Source organism: Apis laboriosa, unplaced genomic scaffold (assembly GCF_014066325.1).
Source record: "Apis laboriosa isolate Shangri-la unplaced genomic scaffold, ASM1406632v1 scaffold66_cov157, whole genome shotgun sequence".
Classification (NCBI taxonomy): Eukaryota; Metazoa; Arthropoda; class Insecta; order Hymenoptera; family Apidae; genus Apis; species Apis laboriosa.
Window position 1 is genome coordinate 392,366 of NW_025224076.1, and position 15,070 is coordinate 407,435.

Sequence of the window (15,070 nt, forward strand, 5' to 3'; positions counted from 1 at the left end):
ATTTTTCACCGAGCGATTCAATTTCTCCTTACCCCTGTTGTCGACTCGAATATAATAACTTGGAGAATTGTTGGAATGCTGTGTCGCTCACTGGAATGATAATTTCGATAATTTTAAATTTATTGATTGGAATTTCAGAAATAGAAATTTATAATAATTGTCGAGCGATTCGTCGATTTCAATTTTTCGGATTCGAATTAAAAGGATTCGAGGATTTTGAAACGGGAACGTGAAAAGAAATTTTATAACTCGTCGCGGATCTTGAACTGTTTCTTGAACTTTTTGTTTGTTAATCGATTAATGTTAGAAGTAGTTCGTTCCAATATTTCGTTTCAAGGTTGAATTTCGAATTTTTAAAAAATTTTAATTATATATTTCTTTTTAATTTTAAATTTGAAACAATAATAAATACGTAAGCTTTCTTTTTCTCGTTTCTTTAAAATGAATTTTGAATAGATCTGATAATATTTTCTTGCTGCAATTACAAGAAAATAAAATTTATTTTGGGATCGTACAGTTTAAAAAATGAGGTCCTCGATATACACTTTCTAGTGACATTTTTATTTTTTAAGAAATACGATAATTCCAGACATTTATCCAGAATTGATCGTGTTTTTTTCTAGATTATTGCTAGATTTCGAGTCGAACGAAATACAATATGGAATTTTTTACAGATGATATCTTCCTGTTATTCTATCTTCCTGTTTCCTGTTTAATAATAATTTATCATTCACAAATCGGTCGATACCCGATTTTATCGAAGCTGAATGTTTAACAGGAAACGGAAACTTAACATTTAACCTTCGACTCTCGACGACTCACGTTCAGATTAAGTTTGTTTACAAATTGCAACGCGATAAGTAGTCTGAGTTTCACGAACAGTCGCTTATCAACCTCGCTTATTCTTTCCACTATAATTAGGCGAAAGAATGCTATAATGTATTTTCGCGGTAATAATAGGAATATTTGTTAAGATAAGCGATTGCGCGACATTTCAGAGCCACTATTACTGTATTAACCTTTCGTTTGAACTTAAACAAGAGAAAATAAACTGTTTGAGGAAATGATCTTCGAACTTTAAATGTGTGGGAGGTTATCGAGAGGTCTCTTTTTTTTGCATGCTCATTATGAATACGGAAAAGTAGAAAAAAAAAAAAAAAGAAAGAAAGAAAGAAAGAAAGAAAAAAAAAAAGAAGGAATCATCGCTGCTTGATAATCTCTTTAAAATGAAAACGGACATTATCGGTTTCAAATGGAAATTTTTGTTAAGTGTAGCCCTTTGAAAGTATTCGTTTTTTTTCAATTCTGTTTTAAAATTTTCTCTCTCTCCCTCTCTCTCTATTTAATCGAGGAAAAAGGAAAGAAGTTATGATTAATTATTATGCGACTTTTCTTCTTTTCTCCTAAGAATAAAAAAAAGAATAAAAAAACGTTTCAAAACAAAATGAATATCCTTCTTCGACTACAGAATAAAAAATAAATATGTAATTTATTTCCGTTTACGCGAACAATTATCAAAGACTCGATGAAAACACGATAATTTAATACTAGAATTATCAATTTATAATACGTAAATATGTAAATCTATTGATAATTATAGATAGTTGATTAAAATTAATATAGTATTATATTATGTAATATCATGTTTGTAATATGTACATAGTATTACAATCGATTATCCGATATAATATGGATGAAATGCTAATAGGATAATCGAGAAACTATTATTAATATATTCATGAATTACTTTTGGAAGGATCGATTCGAGTGTAAATTTTAACTTAAAGAAACTTGAATTGAAAAATTATTATCTAACTTTGTCAAAAATTTTGTATGTAAACAATTTTTTAAACAATTGCAAAACCTTATCCTTTCCGATTAATTCTAACATATTAACAGTAATAATTCGTGAGAGAGAAACTCGAAGAAAAGTCAATATCCCAAAAATTCATCTTCATCTCCAGCAGCCATATTTTTCAACATCGACTTATTATTATTTTCAACATCACTTATTAAAAATCGTGATAAATAAACACTCTCTCTTTTGCATCCTCCGTACCGATTCTTCGTGTTCCAAGGATATTTGCCTCGAAAGAAAATTAGAAACTAAAGTATTCTGGGCTTTACTTACGATCACGGAATTACATGCAACGCTAGAATCGCTGTCTGCGTCGGGATCCTGAAAGGAAGAAGAGAAATTAAATTTTTGGATTTGCGTTAGATTTGCGATGAAATGGAGACCGCGATTGAAGGTATTAGTAGATCCGTTTTGGATTAATAAATGAATTTATATTATTACTGATTTATGATATCAAAAGTTATGTTGAAACTTACCTTTAATCAATGGTTTAATTTCTTTAAGAGAACATTCAAAATTGAATTGAAAATAGATGGATCGATTTTACAGTTTTCATATCGCATTATATTTTGTTGTATTCCATATGATTGTAATGTGAATGTAAATCTTTCTTCAATCCTCCTAAACTTATGAAAACGTGCCCATTGAATCCTCGAATATAGATATAAATTCCTTTTGAGATACGAAATAATAATAAAAATATTCCACCATCATCGCTTAACCAAGCAAAACTATTTTATATTTTTTAAGAATGAAACGTTTATATTATATAAAAATATATATATATATTTAACGCACGATGAATCTTCGATTTTATTTTTGTCAAAGTTGCAAGCATGGCGGTGCGTATGCGTAGTAGAAACTGGAAACGCAACTAGACACCCGCGTAGGATCTTCGGATGCGTGCAAATAAGGATCGTGGCAGGTCGGGCGCAAGGTGTGGCGCAATTCGTAGTGGAACCGAACGCGACTCAAATTTGTGGCAAGGGGGAATGTATTTTGGAATGTATTTTCGGCCGTGTGGATAATAAGGCGAGTGAAACACGCAGTAAAAACCGATTTACGATAGCTGGAAGAACTATTTTCGATCTCATAGGATAAATCGAAATTAATTCCGTGTCCTCTTCCTTCTAGATAGAAAATATCTCCATACGTTATTTCACAAGGAAATTCGTGTGTAATAAAATAAATCTTCGATGACATAGATAGGGAACGCAATGAGGGAAAAATTCGAGCCGAGAGCTATAAATTTTTATCGCAATAATTTCGGTCTCTCGAAATATTTTTTTATAAATGATGATTAGAGCAACGAAGATTAAATAAAAGATTTTTTAAATTTTTGCTCCTGAGATAAAATTGTATTTATAAGAAAATGAGAAATGTTGAAAATTATTATTCGTGGAAGATCGATCTCATCGATCCTCGAAGTAGAAGTTTCCACTGATACGAAACAGAATTATTGTTTGTTTTGCGTATAAGCGTCCGAAGGTTACTGTATACTCGAACGAATTCTCCGGTAATTCGTTAATGATTCCTTTTCTATAAACAGCCGATCAGAAAGCAAGATACGAGAAAGAAATTTACATTTTTATCTTTCACAACGATCGATTCTGCGGCGCAATTCGAACCATGTCTAAAAATTGATTCCTCATCGACGAACGAATCTTGCTCGCTGCGTGTTCACGTATACGTTGTGCGGTAAATCATCGGAATAGTTTCTGAGAAAAAAAATAAAAAGAGGAAAAAAAAATTGGTTGGTCGAACGAAACGAGAATTACGTAAAATCGAAAGGCCCTCGATGAACCTCGCCTTCCCCCATCGCGAAGGAATTCGTGGAAAGAAAATTCTGCCCGTGTTTTCCACAAGGTTTGTAGACATTTTCTCTAGTTTTCTTGCACGTATGCTTTTCGATGCTTGACCCCCTTTTTATATTCCAAACGCATAGGTGGATTATAACTATAAGATTTCGAGTTTGATGGTTTCCAATTCTTTTGGAAATTTAATTTAATCGTGGCACGGATGAATTTATTTATTTGAATGTAAGTTAAAGTTGCGATTATTAAAAAAAATGCTTGTGACAAGACTTTGCTTTTCGTCACTGCTTAAGCGTACGTAGTTTGATAATAAAATATTACCATGCATGAAAAATATAATTTTAAAAGAACTCTACCATAGGAAATATTTATCCTATGAAACAAATCTAAAAAATTATTTTACAAAATTTTAAATATTCAACTATATATACTATCAATCGAATAAGAATAATTCTAGTTCAAAGGGTCGAGAAAATCGAGAATTTTTCAATCGAATCGATTTCCATGATCATACGTTTATTCGATTAAATTGAAATTGAATATAAGAATATAAATATACATGTATGTACATTACACGCATTCCTGTTCACTGATGTAATCAACGAGTAATAGTTTACGAGACTTTAGTTGTCACCCATTGTCGTGACAAAAGTTTCAAACGAGGACTCGCTGCTTCCTCGAACGCGACACGGACACCGATTTCTAGCTGGTACCCTAGTACGTTATCTTTCGCAAGTGGTTTCACTTATGCAAATAATTCCACACGGGAGAGAGAGAACCGGGTCGTCGGCATGTCGCGGATCCGATTGCAACAAAATTAATTATTGTCGCCGGTTTTATCTGATCACCGAGCCGGCCGATAGATTTATTCCTCCTCGGAGAGGAGAAAATAGGCTTTTTATTTAGGCGTAAAGGCTCGAAGGCAAATTTTTCGATTCTATTTTTTTTTTTTGCATCTTTTGAACAGATGATAAACGATTCGTTGAACGTTCATTGATTCCCCTTTTTAAGAATGCTATAATGAACTTCTTAATAAGAGTCTTTTTTCCATCCACTGAGGAAAATTATTGTCACCAGAGAGTTCACTGTTCGAATACGATGCTTTTGCTCGAAAATTATTTTCGATAATTATTCCAAAATGTCGAGAACAACTCTTTCCTTTATCCTTGTGTTCGCGCTTCAACTATGAGTCAATTCGATCCCAATGGAAAGTATTATTATCTCGGTTGCATGGGATGTTAACTTGGAGAGCAAAAAAAGAAAATAATATTCCGCGTGTATTATATTATACGCGATATTTATTTCGCATATTTATGAAAGATGGCGCCACGCGGGCGAACTTTTCGATTCGTCTACAATTGGCTCGATGACAAACGACCCTTGAAACGCTCCTCGGTCCCTTTTGCATTTCTAATGATCCTGTAGGAAGCATTGTTGCGTTAATGTTACTTCGAAAAACGTTTCGTTTCGCGTATAATCGGGAAGAAGAAGTGCTGCAGCGGCGGTAGCAGCAGCAGCAGCAGCCGCCATTTCTTGGGCAACTATCAATCTTCCTGAACGAAAGGTGAAACAATGGAGGAAGATAAATCAATCTTATCGAAAACAAATTCTACCCGAAACGAAAACGTAGAGAGAGCTACATATTATTGAAGTCGACCTCGGTTCTATGATACAACGTTTCTGCAACTCATCCACGGTACTCTTCGAAACGCGATCTTATACTTATTTGTTCCCGGCAGAGGAGGAAAACTTCTGTAACGATCCACCGGCTGAAATAGCTTCGGCGGAGCTGATGAAAATGCAGAAAAAGGGATCGATCTCGTTAAAACTACCCCCTCCCCTCCTTCCTCTTATACCACCAGAAGAAGAAAAAAAATCTTTTAACGAATCCCTACGATCACCCTATGATTCATTAGAGTTCGCTACAAATAAAAAAAAAATCACGAAATCCCAAACTACTTTTGAATTAATAATCGAATTTATCGATGATTATCACGATATTTCATATTAACCTTCTTACTATATCTTCTAAAAATTGTTTCCCCTCGAAATCGACGAAGAAATCAAATCGGTTGAAATAATTTTGTTACGGCTCGAATAAAATACTTATTCGTTGTAATAAGTACTGTTAACCGAGTCGAGTTAACGACCAGATCCAGTGGAATGGCGGATTCTTCTTCTCCCTCGCGCAGATTCTCAGACTCGGGAGGGGGTTTAACAACGCACGTGCGCGGAAAGAGAGAAAGCGGTTGAAATAAAGATCGGAGGGGGAGGCCCACGGATCCGGATATAATCGGATGAAGCCGTCTGGCCGTGCTTCGGAGACGTGATGGATGAAAGGTGTTCCAGTTATGTGGATTCCGTTGCGCGGGATGATGAATGAACCGCAGCACCCGGAGGCGCTCGAATTTCAGCTTTGGAGCGGCGAGCAAAGAGAGCGGCGTGGATCGAGAGACGAGACAACGACCGCCGTGATTTCCAGGAGAATGGAGAGCGACCGGCCCTCCACCACGTGTCCCTCGCGAACGTTCACGACCAATCCAACCGCGTTCCTCGTCGCTTTGCTCTCCTGTATATCCCATTGGAAAAAGGTGGAGGAGATTTTTACAACGACAATATATTATAAATATATTCGAATATGAGCAAGGGATAAATAATAAATTTTACGGTATTTATTTTGCTTATAATTTTTGGAATGTATAGAAATTCAAATTCCAAACATTAGTAGAATTTTAAATAATAATTTTGATCCAACTTTGAAGTGGATAATTTGTTCCTTCCAAAAAAAAAAAAAAATAACTCGAACAATGATGAATAAAAATATCGTGAAAAAAAGAAAGAGAAAAGTATTAGTAAAATTTTGATGGAACCTAAACGAAGCAAAAATGTATTCCAAATGTGATGCGTTGTTAGTAGTAACCGAGATCGAAATGAATCAATCAACTCACACAACTTCATTTTCCCAAAGAATCGATGCATCAACGCTCCTCGGATGCTCCACGCTCGGTTGTCATCGCACTTGAACTGAAAGCTATCAGCAAAAAGCAATTGATTATAATTTATCATTGTTAACAGGCAATTGGTTACAGCGAAACGATGCTCATTAACCTCGAAATAAGATCGAACGATCGCCCTTAATTTCTTACTGGATCTTCATCCCCAATCTATTCAACGTTACATCATTTAAAATATTTAAAATATTTAAAATACATTTAAAATATTTCGAAATATCAAATCCCTTCCAAAAACCACCCTTTGGGTAATCGCGTCAGAGCGATCAAGTCATCGATTGCGATCGATACTCGCGATTATTTTCCTCTCTCTCTTCTCTCTCGAGAAGAGAGAAGGTTATTGGTGGAAATTCGCAGTATTAGCTCGACAAATTGGTTGTTCGCGCAACTTAGCATAGCTGAGGTGTGTTAAGGGTTGCGGTGTATGTCGCCACGTCCCACTAAGGTTTCAGTATTATTGGCTAACCGATAGGTTACCGTGTCAATCTGTCTAGACCGACACGTGTCGGGTGATCGATAACCACCTCCTTCGTATCGGTTAAATCGTCGCCATCGCGTTGACGGAAAAATCTCGAAATTCTGGGTTTCTGGTGTGCGAGCACGTGAGGTTGTTATCGAGGAAAATTATTATTTATTGAAAATTGCGGATAGAGAGATTTTTCTACGTTATAAAATATTGTAAATTCACATTGTATCCTGGTTTACATTATTTAAGTTGTTCCCCCTCGTTGTTCTATTTTATTGATTCTGTAATATTGATTTTCATACAATCAAAAGAGAAAAACTGTTAGATTTGTTGTGTAAATTTGGACTAACTTGATATTAAAATGTTATAACTATCGTGTAAAAAATCAATTTAGTAGATTCAAAAATCGAAATAAGATTCGAAGAGTATCTCGTGTTCAAAATAACATCGAAAAATAATAATAAGTGTGCTTTGCCAATAAAGTTTCCCTTGTATCGTCGAGAAGAACGCCTCAACAATGAAGACGAGACAAGTTGTTTTCAATGCTACTACGTTTCCAACGATACATCCACATTGGTATAAATATCATTTTCGAGGGAACGCGACTCGAGAACATTAAAATCGAAACCAATTCTCGCAATTTCTTTTTTTTTTTTCATCCCACTATCGAATCAAACAAATAACAAAGATTCTCATCAAAAAAATAAATGGAACAAACGAAATCGATGAAAACATTTAAGTTACAGAGAAACGCTTGAATAAAACGAATTATAAAAATCTCTAATCCAATTTTAAACAGAAGATTCGTTGTGAATCGAAGAATTACATCGTTTCTTTCTTTCTTTTTTTTTTTTTTAGGATAGATTCGACAAAAAGAGCGGAAATATTTCAAACGAGAGAGGAAATTTTCGTCATCGTTCGACGGATAATCATACGAAGGATTCAAAAATATTTAACTGGTCGAACGAGGAGATAAGTTTGAATACCGACGAGGTTGTTCAAACAGGAGGCAGTGTCGGCGGGCGCAAATGCCTCGTTAAACATTTTCGACATCGGACCACTTAAACTGTACGATACCCAAATATTTCAGGCACACTTAACCGCGCCAAAATATCCAAAAATTAACGCAGGCAACGTCGTGATAGATATTCCGTGATATTTCGAAAGATACGAGAAGAAGATGAAGATAAATCGAAAATAGAAAACCTGAGAGAAGATTTTCACGTTCGGTTTTCGTGGCTCGATAGTGGAAACAAACATCCGTAAATTCTAAGAAAGAAAAAAAAACATAAAAAGGAAGACGCGAAAGCTTCTTTTTTTAAAAAAAGAATCGAGGAAAATATAAAACTTGCTTTAGATGAAAATTTTCTGACTTTCGTTGAAATTATATGTACTGTCAAATGTTCAGCTAAAATTTCGTAGCTCTCAGCATCATTAAAATCTCAACTAACTATCACAACTAAACAACCTTTACACCTCGATTAATCCGATATAAATAAAGATTCTTCGATCGACACAATACGCGTTATAATATTCCTTTTAAAAAATTCTCTATCTCTAATCATACATCACAAACAATTCAATTCATAAAAGGAATCCGCAATATATTTTTCTTTAATAGTTGAATCTTGATTTGAGCCTCGTAGACGATAATAAAGTTAAAGTCTTTTCCTGAGCGCGCGTGGTTCTTGAGGGGGTCGTTAACTCATTGCCGTTGTCGGATGAACCGCGCATCAGGTTCAGAGAGTGCGACCAATGACGTAATTCATAAATATTTCCGACAATTGGCTCTCTCCCCTCCCTGTCCGGGAAACGCTTAAGAGATTAAACCGGACGGTTCAAAGTTCTTGTCTCCCGTGTAAACACTTTAATGGAGGCCAGAAGCGGGTGTGCACCTGTTGCGCCGACCACCGCGACCGAAAAATATTTCGAGCTCATCGGCCATCCTACTCGGCTTCGGGCCGAGTTCGAGGTTTTTACCACGGCTCCTTTAATAAAATTCACGCCTTTCCACCACCACTACCCAACGATATTTTTTTTCGCAGCTCGTACACTGCTCGGTGGAGAAATTCGATTTAAGAGAAATAATATTGCGAAAGAAAATTAAAAATCGTTAAGTTAACGATGTAGTAACGGGGTAACGAAGGATAATTTTTCGAGAGATTAATCGCGATGTTGTTAATAAAAATATATATATATATATTTGAATAAAATTACTGAAACCGATAATGAGTCCTTGCGCAATTGTTAACGTAAGGATTAATACGAGGAAAATTTAATGTAATTGTATCGAATCTCTTATTCATATTTTTTTAAGAATATTTTAATAATCGTGATTTCGAATCGTAAATAATTCACGTAGCACCATGATTTCTCGAGAAAGCGGAATTTCTTTTCGAACGAAATTCGATCGGGTCGTAAATTTTTCCCTCTTTATTATCTAACCCGCGAAATCTTTAATATTTATTCGCCGAGATATTTGAAGAGCGAGAAAGAATGAGGATAATTATCAAGCCAATGTGTACATACAGGTATCCGATCGGCGACAAAATTACAAACGCGGGAATTATGTAAACAAAGGAAGGAGTCGATAAGTTTTGTATATATATATATAGAAAATTATTTATAGACGTAATTATACAAATCGTTTTGTCCATTGAATACGATTTACGATTTTTTGCGAAATCACGAACCTCGGGTAAATCATTTCGATCCTCTCTGTCTTTGTACAGTAACGAATGATATACGAGTTAAGTTAAAAAATTAGATCGTTATAATTGAAATGATTAGAATTCTAAATGAAACTATTGGCGCTTATCAATAAATATATGAAAGAAAATAATATACAAAGATAAATTAAAAATTATTTCGATTGGATCTATCTACAGCGGGAGATAATACAAAAATTCGCTTCGCTCGATTTTATTTCTTGATTCAATCTGTTAATAAAAAAAAAAAAGTTATAAAAAAATCAATTTGTAAATGCGTCAATACCGAGAAAAACTTTATACTCTCAAACTATATTTTTTTATATTCTATTAAAAAAAAAATATATATGGCGAAGATAATAGATAAAATTTATAAATAATCTCGAACGAATAATAATTTATTCGTATTATTTACGTTATCGTTCGTTTATTGCGAAAAAAAAAACTAGACGTTCGATTATTTTTTTTCGATTCAATGTATCGCATTAGCCACGATAACGTAAACACGATAATTGCAATGATCGATCAAAGCGGAAACCACGCGCGTAATAAGCCATCACCAATTGTGACCGCGTCCTTTTTTTTTCTTTTTTTTTTTTTTTACGAAATTAATTACGCCACGGATAGAATAAAACGAGAAAAAAAAAACATAAAGAAAAATAACATATTAACAAGGAATGACGAGGATAATTTTTAACGTTGTTAACGCGTATAATACGAATAGGGAAAGGAAATGTCGATGATGATGTAAGATACAGTTAATTCCTTGAGATTCAAAGTAATCGCTTTTTCAAAGATATCTCAAAGAGATCTAATTAAATTCTGATAATTAAAAGTGATGTTAGATCGATCAATCGCGGTGCAAAGATAAAAGTAATTAGGATTAGAGAAATATTTTTGCGTTGAATTTCAATTCGTCCCGACGATGATGTTTGGTGTTGTTTTCACCATCGAAAGAATATGCCGATCTAATAATCACTGAGACGTTCGAAATACGAGCAAAAGACTGACAGAGGAACGAAAAGTTAACGGAGATCTAACGATTATTTCGAAATCATAAATCATCCCACCACGAAACCGGTTCCACTCGATTCATTGACGATTAACTGTATTTCCGATCAATGAGATTTTACTACAGAATTTCAATAGATCATTCAATAAGTCGTGTCCACGTTCATATCACGAATTTTCGAATAATTATTTCTCATATATTACAATCACTAAAACCTCTGAATAAAATGAGTGGAATTTCTGATCGATCGTTGAAAACTTGGTCTAAAGCTAAATATTCTCCTTCTTAATATAATAAATAATAAATGTAGATACTTGCTCGACGATAAAATCGATCCAGAATATTACTTATACGTACAAGATGAATTGGCTCGAAATTATATAGCAAAATTAATATCATCGGGTCTCGAGATAATTTCGCACATTGTCTTTCTACCTTCAGTCATCGTTTTAATTAAATAATTCAACGCATCGATATCTGATTACCTTCAATTTCAATGACTCTAATTGCGACTCTACTTGCATTAGAGATCAACGATAGTACGCAATGACGTACTATCGTCGATCGGCAATTATCGGTTGATATCGATCGGGAAATTAATTTCGTTGTAACTGGTCGTTGTGCCCGTCGTCGATAACGCATCACCGGCTAATAGAACAACAAAACGCGAGATATCGCTCATCTGATATCGATGGCCATGATCGTTATGAAAAGTGACGTGTCGGGATCAACGGCGATAAGATCTTTATTATGTTTAACGATCACCTGTGCACTTTGCCCGAAACAGGTTGGAAATGGCATCGTGTAAAAGGGGATTAATAAAGTATTTTTGATCGTGTCGCGTGCTGCGCAAATATTCGCGCAAATATTTTCATAGCTAAGTAAACGGATCATCCTTTCTTATGAATCCTCGTTATTGTACGCTCCTTCTTTGTGTTTGACGTGTTATTGACGTTATTAAATGACGTTGTTGCGCCAAGCCAAGTATTAAGAATTAATCCCCGAGATTGGCGTGGTGGGATCGGATAAATGCCAGCAAATTTTTATTTTTATTTACGATTCGAAATATTCAGGCAAATGTTGATCTTTTTCGTTTTTAGTTTTTTTTTTTTTTCTTTCTTTTTGTCGGAGAATTTAAATAGTTTCCGGATAAAGTAATGATTATTATATCAATGAAAACTTTTTAATTGTCTTTTAAGTACTTTATGTGCATTTATTCCGACAAAATGATAGGCATTTAATGATTAAATTATTAGTTGAAATAGCAGGGTTTAAATATGTTGCAAGTTGTTCATCGTATTTTGGTAATCTTGTTAAATAAATAAAAATTAAGTTAGATTTAGATCAGACTCTTAATTTAAGGAACTGTTGTTTAGATCAAGTTCGGAAACAAATTTAGTTCAAGTTTGAATTTGCAATTATTTTCTACCTCGCCTTTCAGCAATGGCAATCGAATAACTTTAACTTCAATTTATTTCACAACTTCACGAGTTTGATTCTAATCTAATCTAATCTAAAATCTAAAACAATCCAACGTTCGTATAAATTTTCTACGCGTAAAAAAAAAATAGTTGTACTTTACTCAACTTGATACTTCCTTTTGTAGAAGTATGACGAGAAACCTTTTTTTTTTTCCCCCAGCAATTTGTAAAAATATTTTTAAAACACTCGAGTGTGTTCGCACTCTCGTAAAAAATTCATGCGTCATTGAGTTAACCAATTTTTTTTTTTTTTTTTTTTTTTTTTTTTTGCGTCACGAGTCAATTCACGAACGACGAACAAAAATTTTCCAAGTAAGAACGTCGATCCAGAGGTGTACAGATTAACACCATCAGGAAACAACACCATGAACGAGAATCGCGATGGAACAACGATGGCGTTTCGTACGTGTTCCCTCGGACAGAGGAATCTTGTACAGAGGAAGTTGTACATTTTGAGCAACTTCGATTGGAGAATTTATTATGTATGAACGATTTCAAAGAATTAATTAGAAACGAAATTCCGCAAATAATTAAATGCAAACGTATTCAAGGGGCCCGAAGTTGGCCGAGCTTCTACCGTGCAACATTCTTGCATAATGATAGCCAGAAAAGCAGAACCGATTGACGTCTTATTACATAATCCGCGAATGGAATTCCGGATCGCAACAAGTAGCAAGGCGATACAACTTTTGAATCGAATAAACATTTGATATGTACGGTTTACTTCAACTTTGCTACAATATTTTAATTAAAACCGAAAAATCCCTTTAACAATTTAATTGAAGAATTAAGAACGGAACGATCGTTTCGTAAATTTGTTACGTAAATGTATCGTGTACAAGGTGTAAAAACAATTGAAAGAAACTAATCTAAATGTTTTTGTTTTTTTTGGTCGTAGAAGAAGGAAAATCGTGAAAAAAAAAAAAAGAGGCATTTATCGCAATATTTTTCTCAGAGCAGATAAAGAAATATATTCGACCATTTCAAAAACAAATAAATTATCTAAAGTGCCATTTTAGTATTACGTAAAATGAAATTAGTATTAAACGAAACGTAGAACAGTTACAAAAACATGTTGCAAACAAGTTGTTCTGCAATTTAACCTAACCTAAATATTCTAATCATAATTTGAAAATTTGTAAGAGCATAATTGCATAACAATTTTATTCTTCGATAAGAAATTTCTTTGAAAATCGACCAACTTTTAATTTTCATCATTTTTTCCATCCCTTGAATACTTTTCAAGACAACAACCTATTAATACCTTCGCGACTGTCATATAAAACACAATTTAATCTCTAAGAGCAATAATACGAAAATAAGATATTGGAAAATATTATTCAAAAAATATCCAACACTCGAACATTCGAACATCGTCGAAATTCAATTTCTCTTAATTTCTCGATAGACGAGGAAGATTTCGAGCGGTGAAAGAAAAGACATCTGGTCAGAAAGGGAAAGGGGCCGTAAATTACAGCAATTGTTTTTACAGAACAGTTTGCGGGTTGGCCAGGATCGACAGGTCGATCGTTGGCGCAGTTGGCTCGTTCCGGCCGGGCCATTCGGGGATTTGACTCGTTTATTTCAGGAGGGGGCCCGAGTTTCGCGGCTCGTTAGCACACCCGGAAAATCCGCAAACAACCGCGCTCCAAACTTTTCAGTCGCGATTAATTCCCTCGGAAACCCCGACTCTTCCACTTTCTTGCTCCGCTTTCGCGGTGTATCGATCGCTGACACCGCGAGAAAACGTCTGCTAATGGTAATTCTTCTCCTAGTTGTAATTCTCCTCCTCCGCTTGGTTATTTCGAACCAACTTTGTTTCTTTCCCTCGTTCCCGTCCACCAAAATGTGTCCGTCGCTTAATGGCCGCGCTATATTTTACGAGTCGCATTCAAAGAAATTCCCTGCTTTTTTTCTATTCGTTTTCAAGTTCGTGTTCACGATGCGTTCTTCGTGGACACACGAGTGTCCATACCACGTTGGCGTGGATCCCGAAGAGACGAAGTTGATTGGTCGTCGATGATAGGATTATTGATCGTATCGATATATGAGATATGGGAATGTGAAGAGATAGCGACGTAGCTAACTATTGACGCCATTTCAAATAAATAAACGACGTTCCATTAGTTTCAAAATAACGATAACGTACGGTATCGTTGATGGCTCGATCTGATAAGTGTTTACCGAAACACTTTGTTTTTAAAAATAATATTTACGAAAGAATGTTAGATTAGTAATTTGAAATTATTATATAACATTCTTTTGCCCCGTAATGAAATGGATACAATAGAACTTTAATATAATTGGATAGATTCGTATACGATATCTGTCAATTGTCTACGTCATTTTTAATTTTTTCAAATTACTATGCATTCCTTGTATTGTGTTACGTTCGTTGTTTTCGTTTATAGTAGATGTTCGTGTAATTGCGACCGACAGTTCAGCAACACTCGGATAACTCGTGTCTATATTCGATCGAACAAAAATTATTATTACCCAATATAAGTAAGATAGAATTTGATATAAATAAGAATCATGTCTTTCGTTTTTCAACTTTATCCGTTCCAATTTTCAATTCGTCCCACTATCTCACGGGGATCCAAAGTTTGAAGAAGGCAAACAATTTCCACTTCGTTTTCTCCTCGATTCTCGACCACGGTACCACTCCACCTCGGGGACAAAAGGTAAACATCTATACCAGTCGGCCAACAAACGCTAAA

At 34.7% G+C, this 15,070-nt stretch overlaps 1 protein-coding gene across 2 annotated transcripts in view; it reads right to left on the reverse strand.

The window, feature by feature from the left end:
• LOC122718631 (3-phosphoinositide-dependent protein kinase 1) overlaps positions 1 to 15,070 on the reverse strand; it is a 479,613-nt gene that overhangs the window by 155,514 nt on the left and 309,029 nt on the right. For both annotated transcript variants that reach the window (XM_043943831.1, XM_043943832.1), the window contains one exon: positions 2,132 to 2,179. In XM_043943831.1, the coding sequence (XP_043799766.1) occupies positions 2,132 to 2,179 (48 nt within the window). The remainder of the gene's footprint in view (positions 1 to 2,131; positions 2,180 to 15,070) is intronic.